General features: G+C 40.2%; 1 protein-coding gene across 1 annotated transcript in view; it reads right to left on the reverse strand.

Annotated features, from left to right (window-relative positions):
* The window catches only part of LOC117255306 (hexokinase-1-like), a 30642-nt gene that overhangs the window by 3705 nt on the left and 10324 nt on the right, over window positions 1-16613 (reverse strand). The window contains exons 3-16 of the mRNA XM_033624053.2: window positions 14326-14474; window positions 12354-12473; window positions 11853-11948; window positions 11536-11635; window positions 11080-11263; window positions 9628-9783; window positions 9182-9415; window positions 7902-8206; window positions 5388-5536; window positions 3686-3805; window positions 3364-3459; window positions 1801-1900; window positions 1350-1533; window positions 1055-1210 (exon numbers count right to left, since the gene is read on the reverse strand). Of these exons, the coding sequence (XP_033479944.1) occupies window positions 1055-1210; window positions 1350-1533; window positions 1801-1900; window positions 3364-3459; window positions 3686-3805; window positions 5388-5536; window positions 7902-8206; window positions 9182-9415; window positions 9628-9783; window positions 11080-11263; window positions 11536-11635; window positions 11853-11948; window positions 12354-12473; window positions 14326-14474 (2149 nt within the window). The remainder of the gene's footprint in view (window positions 1-1054; window positions 1211-1349; window positions 1534-1800; window positions 1901-3363; window positions 3460-3685; window positions 3806-5387; window positions 5537-7901; window positions 8207-9181; window positions 9416-9627; window positions 9784-11079; window positions 11264-11535; window positions 11636-11852; window positions 11949-12353; window positions 12474-14325; window positions 14475-16613) is intronic.

A 16613-nucleotide genomic window follows, 5' to 3' on the forward strand; every position in this document is an offset into this window, starting at 1 on the left:
CCTCCTCTTTTCATACCTGGGTGTGTTATCCCCTTAGATGCTACTTTTCTATGTAAAGTGCTGCTTAACTAAGTGCTTCATGTGCTTATCCTCTCCATCATACTACTGTTTTTGCATGTTTTAGACAAAGACTAAATATATAAACAAGTAAAATCAGTTTTTTTTGTTTTTTTTTTTACAGAAACTGATTTGGGTTTTCTCTCCAGGCAGCCTTGTTTCACTACATGAAGCACTACTATGCAAATCAGCATGAACCTGTTTGATAAGTAGATAATCCATCACAATGAGTGCCATGTCTTCTTCGACAGATAACATTTCAGTACTCAAGTTTCGGTACTTAAGAGTTGTGTGGTTATACAGATTTTAGTGCACTCTGATATAGAAAGGCCTGCTTTGCATTATCACACAAGAATGTTATAAATATGAAAATAATTAAAGCAGATGTGTTTTTTCCCTGTAATCTATTGCCTACTTTATCTTGCTTATCTGCAGCTTAATTTTCATACTGTATGGAAATGAATGCCTGCCAGCCTGGGAGTTAGGAGAAAAATGCAGTTGGCTAAAAATCGTTGGCACTAAAGCAGATAATGGCTGATTTTTACCAAACTGCCTTTGGCATGTTCCAAAAAGGAAAATCCACCCTCGGTGTGCTTTTTTGCTGTTGGATATTAAGTGCGGAAATTTGGTCTACAGAAAGGAATGGTGCTGTAGTCATGATTTGTTATTTTTGCTAAATTCCTTTCACCTGTCTCAACTTCCAAGCTTAAATTGAATGATTTGCCATACTATTTATCCCTGCTGCTGTCAGAGGAGAAATAGATCTCTTAACCAATGATTTCTCGCTGCAAGCTGGTGATCTGCAGCTAAGATTGCAGCATGTCATTTTCTGCCATGAAATTTCCATTTAGTTTTATGAAAATCTGCATAAATCATTTGCTTATCTGCTGAAATAAGAACTTCTTATCGCTAAAGGCCCAGAAAATATATTTTAGGGTGGATTTTATCTTTTAGATATAACACTAGTCATGTGATAGAACTGATGGAATTCACTCACCTCTCTATCTGTGACAGGAACTTTGTCTCGAATATGCCCCTGGTCTTCAGCGTCTCTGAAATTTGTCCCCGGAAGAGGAAGCCACGCTTGGTCAGATCAATCAAAATCTGCCTGACGATCTCTCCAAGGTACATGCCACTGCACATCTTCTCATATCTGACACGTACAGGAAAGAGTCACGTCTTAGTTAGCAGTAAGATGGCAGAAAACTCCACATGTGGTCTTTTGATGTCTTTGATAAAACAGATTATTGAACAAGGCCTAAACTATAGTTTGATACTGGAGGTGTCTTCACCTTTGTTTGCCTTCATTGAGTGAGTTCTCGTCTACTGCCTGGTCGTACTGCGTTCTGATGTCATCCAGGCAGCCGTTGTCTCCAAACGCCCCCCACTCCATATTGACACACATGCGGCCCTCGTCGCCATCGACTATCTCGATGTTCTTCGCCTCTTCCATGTAGCAGGCATTACTGCCAGTCCCTAAGAGGACACACAGCCACAGCCCGTCAACCTCAAAAACCCTGAACCGAACCTCATTTGCAAGACTTTTTTTGTTTAAACCTACAAATCCAAGACATTTCTAAGTGTAAAATCAGTGTTTCTTATTTGTGCTGTAAGGACATATCACAAAAATGTGAGTTTACAAGTTCACCGTCTAACTATTTACCAAAAACAGTCATCTTAAATTTTCACAACAATTTTTCTAGATTAGAATTTCCTTTTAAAAGCAGTGCTGTTTCAACTCACCTGCAATCAGCCCCACCTCACATGAGGGTTCCTCGTATGCACAGGTCATCATCGTCCCCACTGTGTCGTTCACTATGGCAACCACATCCAGCTCAAACTCCTGTGAAAACAAACAGTGAGGCACTTAAATCACAGGTTACGTAAATCTTACAATTTAAGATCCATGCTGTGTTATAATCCAACAAATCCATGTAAAGAGTAAAGTTCAAACCATGTTACTTTTGAATTATTAGAACGGTAAAGCTGGATAGTTTATATATTCCTCCACAGGGTACAAAATGTCTGATTATTACTGAAACAAACTAAAAACACGTTTCCAGATTTTCACTCAACATCAAAGCAACGTTAAGTCCACATTTTATATCTAGTGATTGTTCCTGAAATGCTGTGTTGACAGATGGATTCATATCAGGCCTGGTAACTTTTCAAGCGCCACACTGAGCACAATGCAGTTCACTCACATTCCTGAACAGACAACACTAAAACACACAAGCTGTTTGACACGGCTGCAAAATTCTGCCAAACAAAAACACAGAGGATCATCCTTGTCATCACCGTGGTAAATCCAAAACCCTCTACACACACACACACACACACACTCTGCCACAGTATCTGAAAGTCAGTTTTCCAGGTGTTACAACATGCTATTACAACAGTAACAACACACTGCTCCAGTCCCGCACTGCTTTACCTGTCAGTTAATGATTTACAGTCACTTAATACTTACTGGATTCTCCATCTAAAAGGGTGAAATGAATGTAAGAAACTCAAAGACGATGATGCATAGACAAAACGTCCTGAAAGAACTTAAATGTGTCATTCATACTGATAGATTGCCCATCTGTGATGTATGTGCCACGCCATGATAGGTGCTGTTAATCTGAAGGATTACAGCAGTGGGTGGCGCTCAGTGTCTGTATGCTGAAACAGTTGCAGTGTAAAGGTGTCATTATGCCAAGATTAGCATGCAACCATGAGATTTACTAGTACAAGGTAGGTTGATTTATTACCATCTATGCCCATCAAATGTTATGAAGTGGTCTATTGAGCGTTCTTTTTTGTCCTGCAGTGTTTCAGTGTGGGAAACATTTTCATTTGTTTACCATAGCAAATTAACACACGGTTGTTCTGTACAGTCGGAACGTACAGTAGGTAGACAAAGTAAACACACAGTGCCAAAGGACGTTAGATAACAACAATCTGAGCTCCACAGAGGACAAACAATACAAGGTACATTGGTGTTAAAAGCATCTATGTAGTCTCTATGTTCTCTACAACACATTTAATGAAACTGTCATGGAGCATCAGCAAAGCAGCAGTCGCCAGAATTTGCCATGCTCAATAATTGCTTTAAAGTTTTAAGTTTTTACCTTACATTAAGCAAGCCCTTATTAAATCATACTTTTTTATAGACTAATTTTCTAGAGACTGATTTGTCACATGTAGCATTACGTGTTGAAAGCAATGGAGTGAACAATGGTGTTTATGTTGGTGTCTGTGTTGCTGCAGTCCTAGTAACATAATCCCTAACAATGATCAGGTGCACTCCCTCTTTACGATTACCTCTTTCCTCTTGATTGCTTCCCGAAGAAGCTCGACCACGTCTTCACCCTCACAGTCTGTGGCCTTGAAGCCTTTGGTCCAGGTTACAAGGATACCCTGCAGAGCACATGCCGAAACACTTAGTGGGAAATGTCTAACAAATAGTGTTTGGATAGGACAGCACTCCAGCTAAGAGGTTGGAGCTGCCTTCTGGATAAAAGGCCAACTCTTGAAACCCTGAAGAGGAGGGGAAGACAAACTGCTAATGTGTCCTTGAACTTTTTGCTTCCTATTTCACAAAAAAAATGTGCGCTATTTTTGAGATAACTGGAAGAGAACATACTGCGTCCAAGCTGGTCTGATGGCAGGGGAAGGAGAAGGTGAAACCCAGCGGCAGTCGAGCACTTTTCATTCCCATGTAGTCCAGGAAGTCGGAGATGCAGTGCACAATGTGGTCAAAGAGCTGGAAAGAGACATGCTTTTAGTGGTTTGCGTACTGGGAGATATGTGAAGGTTTGCTTTTGCTTTATTTTATTTTGTTTAGATGTATTGTATATTCTGTCTATTAGATATTAAGCTCAAATAGGAGTCAATCTATATCAGAGACAGGGGGAGTAAATCTATGTCCACACAGAAAAAACTTCAAAATAAGTGTTATTTCTAATTAATTTCTACAAACAAAGCTGCAGGCAACAGGACATTATTTTTGGAAGTGGTCTGGTTTCCATTTGTTGTCTGAGTTGTACTGGCCAATGCAGCTAAACAGTCTATGTTAATAATAAAAATAAGAATGATAATGCATTTTTTTAGGTGCCTTTCAAAGCACTCAAGGACACCTTACAAGACACAGTGAATAAACAAGCAGCAATGTATGCATAGATCATGAAATCAAACAATTCAGCAATATACAACAGAAGTTAATAAAATGACCAGACAAAAATCTTAATTATAAATATTACGTATAAAATCATTATAATAAACCGAATGTGCCAGCTTGAAAAGGTGTGTTTTCAGGAGGGATTTGAAAGTGGTAAGAGAGTCAATATTGTGATTGCAGAACGGCTGAAGACTCTAGAATTCATGGTAGTCAAGCGGGCAGATGGTGATATGAGCTGGATTGCAGAAGAAGATCTCAGAGGAGGAGGGTGAGTAGATACGAAGGAGTTCAGACAGGTAGGAAGGGGCTAGATTATGAAGGGTCTTAAAGGTGAGAAGCAGAATCTTGAAATCGATGCCATATTTATAAGGAAGCCAGTGAAGCTGGTATAGAACAGAGTGATATGATCTATGGACGGGGGTTATGGTGATGATACAGGCGGCTGAATTCTGGATGTTGAGAGCAAAAGAGGTGACTGGTCGAAATGCAATCTTGGACCCCATCTGCTACTGTCTGAAGATGATTTTTATTTGCTTTTTAAAGTTGATCTGCATTCCTATTCATAGAGATTAGTAGGGATGTAAATCACAAGTTTCAGCATGCTATGATTTATTGATATTTGTTTGGACAATGATGCAATATTTGCTGACATCACAAAGTCTGCCACAATACCATTTTGATTCAGTTCAGGTCCCGGCGATTGATATGAGACAATATCAGTTCATAGCTTCATTTTCTTTGTTATGGCTGTACCATTATCTGCATGGCACTAGGCTGCTAGCACTGTTTGAATGTTTAGGAAGGAGGTGTGCTCGGACGGAAATGGTGACACAGATGTGCCATGGGACTTTAAAAAAATAAGGAGCATCTTAGCAATGATGACATGTATCAATGTTTTTACTCTGCATCAATAATATGGATTGTTTATTATCAAATGAATATATCACGTATCGTTACACTCCTAGAGATAAGCAGAAGTTTGTTCTGGACCTTTTCAAGTTGCTGATCGAGCTAATTGAACCAAATATCTGCTGGAAACACTGGACTCCCCCTAAAATTTTGTCTGTTGCCTCAGAAACTAAAACATTGTCACACCGAAGGATCATACGCTTCAACAGAGTTTCTAAATAAGCATGAAATGCTCAACGAAAAAAACCCAATTCATTACCTCTTCTCCTGTGCCCTGCATGACTTCTATGGGAATGGCGTAGATTTTGTTATGCATCTCCACTGATCGCTTCTTCCCACTGCGAATCTTTACCAGGAGCACGCGGAAGTTTGTCCCTCCGAGGTCAAGAGCGAGGAAATCTCCATTCTCTGTATCACAAGAAACACCTTGTTAGCTTAAGAACAGGGGCGGCAGTAGCTCAGTCCATAGGGACTTGGGTTGGGAACCGGAGGGTCGCCTGTTCAAGTCCCCATCTGGACCAAAATATGGAGCATGGACTGGTAGCTGGAGAGGTACCAGTTCACCTCCTGGGCACTGCTGAGCCCCTGAGCAAGGCATCGAACCCCCCAACCGCTCGGAGCGCCCGTCATGGGCAGGCCACTCTGACATCTCTCCACTCAGTGCACGTATAGGTCCAGTTTGTGCATGTGTGTGTTCAGACCTGTGTTTAATTGACAGAGTGAAAAATTGAATTTCCCCTCAGGGGGATTAATAAAGTATAAAAGTATAAAAATAAATAAACTTCAATCTGTCACCACTGAATACGTTTAAAAAGCAAAGGAGTCTAATTTGACTTGAATATTGGAAGTCAAAGTTTTACTGCCACATTCAGAATTACCGCTGAAATAGGATTTTCTACTTGGCTTCAAAATGTTCGTGTACTTGTTTGAACTTGTCTGCGATGTCAAGATTAGCTAAAAGAGATGATTGTTTAAAGTATTATCAGCCAGATGTGTCTGTGGATCTTTTTAAAATAATGTGGAACAACCTGATTCACTTGTGCACACTGTGCACCTTACATTAAGCAAGCCCTTGTGCACCTCTGATAATTAGACTAAGATTTTGGATAACTGCCAAGAAGACAAACTTGAAGCTTAAACTTCAAGGGCAAACTAAGGAGCCTCAACTGAACTTTTAAGTCAATAACAGTGCAATTTGTAACCTGCCATAAACTACACCTGAGAAGATGCTGGAGAATTTAGACAGAGAAGTTGTTTCACCTCTTTGTTTATGTCATATGTTAAGATCTGACCTGGTAACATCGGAGCAAATACACTAAATGATTCACAGAGGTGATGTTGATGAGGTTGGTTGCAGGATAACCATACAAAATCAACACCTGGGGAAAGATGCATAAAACTCTGTGTAGATTCACAACTAAAACTGTGTGTGCACACAAAGGCAGAAATATGCATACACATTCTATTTGTCAGATTTATAAAGCAGTGTGTACACCTTTTATGAATCTTGATCATTGTGGCGCTGGGTGTACGGTAACGAGCCTCATTTTAACAACCACAGTTCGCTATAGACGGATGTAGAAACGCCGTTAAACATCCGTTTGCATGTCGATACAGGTGCCCCTCCACCATCCATTAGAGCTGTCAGTGAGAAATACTATACATTTTACCGACTGTATTGCACTGGAGATGTTCTCCAACGGTGCCAAAGCAGCTGTCATTACCCACAGCTGTGGATATTTGTTGTGTCTGCACCATTAATTCATCACATTTCTGCAAACTATCATCGCGGTAAAATCTCAATCATTGTGATTATCAAACGTCGGAAGGATGATCCATGATTCATTCATAGCGCTCATGTTGAAACAGGAATATATTAAACATTCAGAGAAATGAATGTAAATAAAAGTAAATATTAAATTCATCAGTCATAGATAATTTAAAGATAATTTTATAAACGTGCCTTTGACATTTTACTGGACGCTGTGGAGAAAAAATTATAACACACTGGCAAACTTGTCCTTGTCATATCACCTGCAGCTAACTCAGTTGAAACCTTGCGCACACCTGGTCTGCAGAAAAGGCATACACGTGTTCTTTTGGTGTACACATTGTTAATGAATGTGGCCCCTGGTCAGTTATTTCAGTGTGAACTAGTTTCACTGATTACAAGCTATACATGTCTGGCTGGTGGCTGTAAAACTAACCTCAGCCTGCGACTAGTGCCTTGACTTTTCCCTCACGCATTCCCATCTGAGTCTGAACATTTGTAAATTGAAAACTTGATTGGGTACAGCTGTTGGCACCTATTATTCCCAACTTGAAAAAACTCAGAGCTTTTTTTCCCCCAGAGAGCACAACAAGCAGCTTTGATTAATCATAAGCGTATGATGTGATCTATCACTCATTTGTCACTCGCTGAGTTGAGAATCATATTTTGAAGCATCTCGTTTTGTGATCAATTTAGCTCCTTGGTGATGGCATGAATACTTGTCCTGATCATTTTAAATGCAACACTTGTTGTAGGATATAATGCAACAGTTTGTTTTCTTGGTAGGGGAAAATTATATTTCATGACAGTGTAAAGATTTTGGCATTAGCAGAGGCAGTTTTTCAGGTGAGGCGGTACACCACTACACCACACCTTATCTATAGATATACTGATATAATAATTGAACATCTTTAGTAATTTCAACTTTAAAGGAGATTGGAATAAGTTGCTGATTATGCAGTTTGGAGAAAAACCTGTCTGCATATCAATATTTTCAGTCACCTGTTCCATCTGGTGTTCTTCGGACAAATGTAGGCAACATTTTGACTGTAGCCTCCTCGTGGCTGCTCTTCTTGAGGCCTTTTTCAATCTCCACCCTCATGCGTTTCTTCACTTCTAACAGCTGCGTTTTGCTCAGCCGGAACTCTGCCAAAGTCTGCTGAATCTGGCGCGCCTGCTCTGTCAAACGGTACGCCACTGCTGTCACCATGGCAGCGCCTTTCGCACTCCCACTCTCAGACAGCAGGAAGCGGACATCTGAGTCTGGGACCAAGCGACGCACTGTCTTGTGCAGGCGGCGGGCGTATCTGTTCAGAGAAAATCCTTATGAGACTGGTGTAACAAAATGCAAAATGTTAATCTTTGTTCATCATTCAACATCGAATCGTCTTGAAATGTGGACATTGGAAAATGCTGTACGGTGTTTGTAGATGGTTGTAGATGGTATTTCACACATGCATATCTCTTTATGCTGTGGACTGAAACACTTTCAGAATGCTGCGTTGCTGCTTTACTTTCTTAAAATTCAATTATTTATTGCTAAGATGATTAGTTTAGTGTAAGCATCAAATTGGGCAGAATAACATTGTTGAAATTATTCACATGGCATTCTCCACCACAGTGCCAGCTTCTTGCCCAAATATGGTCACTTCTGGCTCCAAAAATCCAAGATGGTGAAGACCATAATGCCAAACTTGAGACTTCAAAACGGGAGTTCACAAACTAGTGGCTAATTTTTTCAGCACCGTGTCCACAATTTTCATAGCTCCCTCTTGTGTTTGTGTGAAAGTACAGACAGAGGGCAGAGTCTCTGTAGATAAATACATAGCCACAAATGTTAATTTTTTATTTTATTTTATATTTCTAAGGAGATTCTTGCACATTATACATTTAGTCACAAATGTAGCATTTGATAGCCTAATATCACAAATTTTGATTTAGTCATTGATTTGGACTACAAAGAGATCCTTTGTTTGAAGTTTGAAATAGCTTCCCACCCTAAAACCAAATCAAAGAAGACGACAATTTGGCCTAGGAACGGCTGAAGTGATTCAGATTTTGTTTGCAAAGACTAATTTGCAGGAAATCTTCCCACCAGAGAGAGGAATGTCTGGTGTGCATCCTCTATATTCCTCAGAGGATCTTGTTCGCCTTGCCTTGATGAAGTTGTATGATTCTTGTTTTGATGTTTTTTGTGGGGGCGTATTTAGGCAAACATAAAGGCTCATGTAGGGACATGACATTACAACTCCCCTTCAGTCCATCTCTTAAAGAATACTCACTGTGGGTGCATCTTGTAGAGAGACCCGTCGATGCCCACAGTGGTGCGGAGGCGTGCCACTCCTTTGTTTTCCTTGAGGCGAGAGAGGATTCCTCCCAGCGTTGCAGAGATTAAATTTGCTGAGCGGAAGGATACGATGGTGCACACGTGCTGCACAGCCAGACAGTCTTCATCTGATGGCTCCACCCCGAGCCTTGTCAGGATTTCCATACATTTCTTTAGTCCTTCTTTAGTCCTAAAATGACAAGTATTTCTTGTTATCAAAGATTGAAGTCCAGATGATCATTTATATGAAATGTAAAAGTCACTTATTACTTAAAATCTTAACTCAAATATTCATGCCTTTAAAGGTTAAAAAAAGCTCTGTTTTTAATTTGTATAAAACGTTCTGCAAATGCATTTCCCAGAAAGAAACAAGATCATATTTTTCTCTTGTGCATTTCTTACTTTTCAATGGCAGAAACATGTTTCGTCTCAATCTTTCCTTTCGTCAGGAGCTCGGGGGTTATCCGGCCCTCAAATAGCAGCCCCTCTTTGGCCATCTTGACCAGGATAAGTCGAACCAGCTCTCCCATGTACATCCCACTGACCATCTTTTCAAACCTGAGCAGAGAGAAACACAAAGGCATTTTTAGATGGTATGTCATGTATAGATTTTGCGGTCGTCATTCTGTCTTCTTTTCAAAGACCCACAGTAGAGTTGCTGCTGTTGCTTGGCAGAATACAGTTTTAAGAAAACTTGTAGATCTTTTTCTTTCTCTAGGATAAATGTTATAGTTGCACTTTAAGAACAAAACTCGATTTCTTTCTAGAATACTGTGCACACAAAGGGGATCGGATCCCTGCGGTCCCACAAGCGTATTACTTTGCTGTAACACAATAAATTCTTTGACACAGCTACATAATTGAGAACATGATTGACGCATATGACTGTGCACTGGCATGCACTTAATGTACACATAAAATGTCTGTCACAAAAGCATGTAAGCTACACAATGTCCTTTTGTGTGTGTTTTTTTACCACACTTTCTGGTGCTTTGTTATTCTGCAACAATGGACAACATTTACCAAAAGAGTTGCTTTTTGTTGCATGTTAAAATTACACCATTTCAAGTGTCTTTATAGCCCTGTTTTACATAACATGAACTGTATGTTTTACAGTTGTAGGAATATTCTGTGAGGGCACTTACAAGGACATGAATAACACGTTTATGATTGTGTTTTTGGGGATATCACGTTAATATGTCTGAGCATGTAAATACCAGAACTCCAGAATGCATCTCACCTCTGGAGTGATAAAAAAAGAGTTTTGTCTTTTAGTAATAAAAAAGGTTGCATGTTTGCATCCACTGCTCCCCTGTCCTACAGGGCAGTGACACTGACAGGCTGACACTGGTGTGTGGACAGTGATGTAAGAGTAGTGTAGCTGCTTTTAGGAATAACTTGAGCTCAGTATGTAGTGTGTGTGTGTGGGTGTGTGTGGGTGGTTGAGACATTGAGACAGAGAGAGACAGAGAGACAGGGTGGATGAGCTCAGAACAGACAGGTGTTGGCAATCGGAGCAGAGAAAAAAAAAACAGTAAAGTTGTCTCGTCGCGGTCACTCTCATCTCCTATTCCCAAACATCACAGGGGCCTTCACAAATAAACTGTGGTGACCGGGTTACTGGTATTGATAATGTAAACAGGGGATATGAATAACCTGGTTTCTCTGTGCTCATGTGAACGCCATATCCCGAATTGCCTCATAAACATGATATCCATGTCCATGTTGACACACTGTGTTGGGCTCAGAAAACGTGGGTTTTGAAATGTTATTCTGTAGTATCTCCAAGCAGAAAATTTCTCAGAATGACTAAACTCATGCTTGAATAAGTAAAGCTTTGAAGGGACATCTTACATCTGCTTTCCTGGGTTTATAGAGCCCCTGTCGATCTCACGGTCAAACTCTGTGCGAATGTCCTCAAGGGACCCGTCATCCCCGAAGGCGCCCCACTCAGTGTTGATGCACATCCGGCCTTCGTCTCCCTCCACCAGGTCAATGTGACGCAGTTCCTCCATGTAGCAGGCGTTCGTACCCGTTCCTGTAAGGATGCAGAGCTGCATGACTTTTGCTCTGTGGAGCTCAGTAGGGACAGTGCATTGATGCTAATGATGTTAATACCTTTGGCGCCCCCACATGTAGAACTGTGCTTACTGTGCTGTAAGGTGCTTTGAATACATGTGTTGACTTTGCTTATTTTATAACAGCCTGTCATATATATCATTTTATGAGAGAGTCAATCTCATAAAAAGCCAGGCAATGTAATCTGCTTTATTTGCTCCTCTAAGGTTCTTAACTAGTCGGTGTCTTTACCTATGATGATGCCCACTTCACAGCGCTGATCGTCAAATCCGCAGGTCATCATGGTGCCAACTGTGTCATTCACCACCGCCATGATGTCCGCATCATAATCCTGAAAAACAAGATTATGTTTAATGACAGCCATTTTAGGATATCATCACTGTTTGAGCATAATTTTCTCTTCAAAAGTTTGTCTCAGAAAATAGTCAGTATGATTAGTGTATTTTGAAATGCATCAAAGAGTGGAACCAAAATAAATATAATATAAATAAATGTTTCATTTTGTATGCGAATGGTTTAGTTACATGAAAAAAACAAAAAGAACTCACTCCTCGCTTCTTGATGGCCTTGTTGAGAAGAGCCACAACATCCATGCCTTCTACACCGCTGACTTTGAACTTCTTTGTCCATGTAATTAAGACCGCCTATAAAACGAGTACAGGGACAAACTTTACAGTTAGAAGGGCTTGGCAAGGCTGAAATGTCTTTCCATTACTATTCCATGCACGGCATTGCTTTCCAACGACACATTTACACTTCTTCCTAACAGTACTGACAGCTGAATTACATTGACATTTAGCTTTTCTAAAAAAGCAAACATTTGCAGCAGCATGTTTCTAAAATATCATTCACACTCTCATGTTTCATATACTTTGTCTCCACAAGATCAAAGAAAATGCATCCATCTCATATTTGATCTTGATACCTCAGAACTTGACAAATGAAAGAAGGAACTCAACAAAATATTTTAAAGAAATACCTGACAGTAGATGGTGGCACAGTTATCCTTTTAACTTCAAACTATACAGCACGTTTGTCTTGGTGTTTACCTCGTCTAGTTTGGTTTGGGCACAGGGGAAGGAGAACGTAAATCCCACAGGAAGCTTTTTATCCTTGATTTTTTGCTTCTCCATGAAGTCGCCTAGGCAATCTGCAACATGGCCAAAGAGCTGTGGACAGAAAAGAGACTTTTACACTGCAGAATAACAACAGAACAAACCAAACCCTTTGACAAATGTCACATGAAAGATGTACTATGCAGGATTTTCCAAAACAATGTATAGACTCATGCAGAGGTAATCCCTCTGAATCATCACTTATGACACACTATAAGTGTGTTGCGGTGTATTTCTCTGCAAAGGCTCTGCCCTCTGCCTGGATTTTCTTATTTTTTGTCTGACTCTCTGTGTACGGGACATTTATGGTTCCCCCACAGCGCTCATGTGGAAAGGTGGCTTTATAAAAGGTAGTGACCAGGTGTGAGACCATAAGCAGCAGGCATCCAAAAGACACCAAAAACAAAAGAGCGAGGCGAAATGCCAAATGGGAGTGAATCTGGGGTGGGCTTTTACTTCCACTTACGTAACTGACAATCCTGCATAGTATACCTTAAACAAACACTAGACACTCTTCTTTATATTCAAATGTTAATGAGCTGTTCTCCCATAACCTGTTGCTTTTTCTCGCACACTCACTGAGTTGTGAGCAGTTCCCTTCTCAGATTGCTTCTATTTTTCTAGCTAAGAACCCTGACAAAAGATGTGTGTGTCACATGGGTATTATAACTTATTTCCTGTCTATTTTATCACCTGTAACCCCTTCATTTACACTCAGTTGCCAGTTTATTAGGTACACCTAACCACAGGTAATGCAGCCGTGCCATAAATTGAACCTTCACATACGTTTTTTTTTTGTTGTTGTTGTTCTACTTAATGATCATTTTAAAGACTGTGACCTGCTGTGCTTTTAATTTGCATTACATGATACTTAAAGATGTTTTCAATATTCTCTTGGTCCCATTCACATGAGTGAGATTAGACTAGATATTGGCACTGTATATTACAGTCTTCAAAATGACCATAAATTATCACAAAACGTCTCTAAAACATTTTAAATTAAAAAAAAGAACATTATAACCTTTGTGAAAATAGTGTTTATTGCAGAAGTCTAGTTTTGGCCAGGTGTACCTAATAAACTGGCAACTTCGGATATATCTTATCACATTTTAGGGGGATTGATAGATTGATGAAGAAACGTCAACACTTAACACTCACTTGCTCTATATTAATTATTCGGCCGTTTATTTAGATAATAACTGCATTTCTTTTGAGTGTCACTGTGTTGAAGGCCTTTTGGCTTCATATTTCTAATGTTTACATCATAACAAACCACTCTCCTTAACAACAAAGCGTGTCATTAACAAACCTGTTCGACAAGTACGTTACATTTTTGGCCAGCTGTCCCCTTGACATTTCATTAAACGGCATCTGTCTTTACTCTGTCTGTGCGAGTCATGCTCTGAACCAATCACACGGCTTCAGACAGTCTCTCATGTTTTGGTTATCGAGTTACAATTCGACTGCCAGCTGTTCCCTACAAGTTCACTGAAGGTCAGCGTCGGCTCTAAAGTCACTGTCTTTACTCTCTGTGTTACTGACGGGGTCATTTTACACGTATTGATCCTCGACCTGACCTTATACCACTGAGCTCTGTATGGAGGTCAGACACAAACACGGAGTATTTTGAGTGGAAACATCGAGCGTCTGACCTTGGTCATGCACTGTTTGCTAAATGTTTGTTGATGATGGGGATTACGACATGTGGAGAGTGCGGGTGGATGGATCAGCTATTTATGTAGTTTATGTGAAGCATGAACCAGGTCTGTTTAGGAAATAATCAGATTGTCAAACCCTGATGTGATGTGGGGAAAAGGGAAGGGGAGTGTATAGAGAGAAAGAGGAGGAGAGGGAGAGAAAGACAAGTGGGGAAGGCAGGGAGAGAGGGGGGGATATTTGTGTTTACCCGTGTCCCGTTGCCATGGATGATGTCATCGGGGGTCTCATAGACCTGACTCTCCATTTGAACCGGCTGCTTTTTGTCCTGCGTCACTTTGACACGCAGGATCCGAAAGTTCGACCCCCCGAGGTCCAGAGCTATGAAGTCTCCCTTTTCTGTCAAAATGAGAACACAGATAAACATTATAGCTGCTGCGCAGCGATGGGTCGGGTCCGGGCATTTTTAGGCAATTCTGAGCAACAAGCAGAAGAACTGGAAGACATTTAGGAATTTAGCAACACAATCTGCCTTTTGCATCAGCTGAGGCTTGAACTCACAACCTCTGAGACTAAAAATCAATTTCTATCTCACTGAGCTAATTAGTCAGTGACAATTCATGTGTAGCTTCACAAATTGACTAAGCCAGACGTGCAGGTTTAGCAGCCGTCCATGCATGGAAAAGCAGGTTTCAAACCACTGTAAAAAATTCAGTTATTAAGACAAAAATCTGAAAATACACATATTGCATCTAGACAGCATGGAGATGTTGGTAATTTGTTTGTAACAATGCTTGATTTGCTCCATAAGTGAAAAACTGATGTTTAAAATTGCCATTTTTACATTGACTCCAATTGTTCACATTAAATTCAAAATTCTGTCAAAAATTTAGTTTTTGAGATAAAATTCAGTTCAGTATTGGGGCTACAGTTTGATGAAAGTTGTGAAGTTGTAGCACGTATGGTTGATTTGTTATGAATTTTCAAAGTTTTGAACTTTAGACGCTTGCTGTAGCGCCACCATCAGGACTATTGGCTTGAGTTTACAGCTGAGGATATCTGGCATGAGACTGGACCTTTGTGCAAAGTTTGGTGAGTTTTCACCCATGGGAAGTATGATTTCCTCGGAAGAAGAAAGAAGAAGAATACATAGGATTACAATAGTGTCCTGGCAGTTTAGCTGCCCGGACCCTAACTATAGAGATTTTAAAATCCCTGAAAGTGCTTATTACATTTGCACTTCACGACGATTGTCAGCCCAAGATGTAAATAGCATTGTAGCGTCTCCTTCCTGTAGATTTCCTGTTGATGAAGTTTAGGTGGAGCTGTTACATTTTCCCGTACAGCCATGTTGGTTATCACTGCTCATCTGATCTGCAGTTTGTCTTTCATCAAGCCTCATTTTAACTCTGCTTTGATTTTGGAAAGTGATTTGTTTTCTGTGTGTCATATTATTTGTTTTCCTGAAAAGAAGAACAGGCTTATTTATCAAAATATGACAAATGACGGCAGAATATATAAGTTAACTAACTAAATATTGGACCACCAGAGACCATCAAATTACATTAACTGTGGTCCGGTGAACATCTCCAAAAGGTAAACTTTGAGGGAGTCAAGAAGATGCATGGCACTGTATTTTCAGAGGGGTTTATATTTACGATGGCATAACAAGGCTGTCAGACACATCCCATGTATTTTGCTGACGTGAGGATTCTATTACTTTTTGATTTTCTGTTGAAGCTCACTGGAGGCATAGCTGTTGCTCCCCAAGTCCGTCATCATTTCCAAACTTGACATGCTTTGAAAAAAGAACAGAAGCTTTGTGCACAGCATGTACACAGATGTGCAATAGCGAGAAAAAGTAAACCACAAATGTTTGTGCCTGTGACTGTACTCCCAGCCCATAAAAGGATATTTTATCAACACTGACAGGAGCGGCGTGCTTCACTAAGTGCTTCGACAGGTGGATTTGTGTTATACTTGACACAGAATGGAGACCAAGAATGCACATATGCAGGCAAAAATACTCAGGTGCAAGGCAAAAACCTCTTTGCTGCAGGGCACAAAGGAGATCTGCACACTGTAAGGTCCAAATAAATAGTTTATTTCTCTTTGTAGCCTTTCCATCGCCTGAAGAACATCTTGGGAATTGAAACATTGCCTTAAAAAGGAGCTGATAGTGTGCAGAGCTCCTTGGAGATCTATCACTCATGACACCTCATTACTAGGACGCAAGTCATGCAGTATCTCTGCAGAATCCAGATCTGTGACACGAATGTAATAAAACACACAAACAACTAACTTATGACTAAGGTCGGGACAGTTATAGAAACGACCACAACCTGAACTCTTCGGAAACTTTACCAATTAATATGAGAGTCAACACTCGTTTTATCAGATTAGCCTCAATTGCAGCTAACAAATGTATAGCTATCAACTGGAAAAGCGAGGATCCCCCTGGTGTTTCTTTGTGGCTTAAAGAGCTCTTGTCATACTTGCCATCAGAAAAGATCATGTTTAATCTCAGGAAAAAACCAT

This window comes from Epinephelus lanceolatus, chromosome 3 (assembly GCF_041903045.1).
Source record: "Epinephelus lanceolatus isolate andai-2023 chromosome 3, ASM4190304v1, whole genome shotgun sequence".
Lineage (NCBI taxonomy): Eukaryota > Metazoa > Chordata > Actinopteri > Perciformes > Serranidae > Epinephelus > Epinephelus lanceolatus.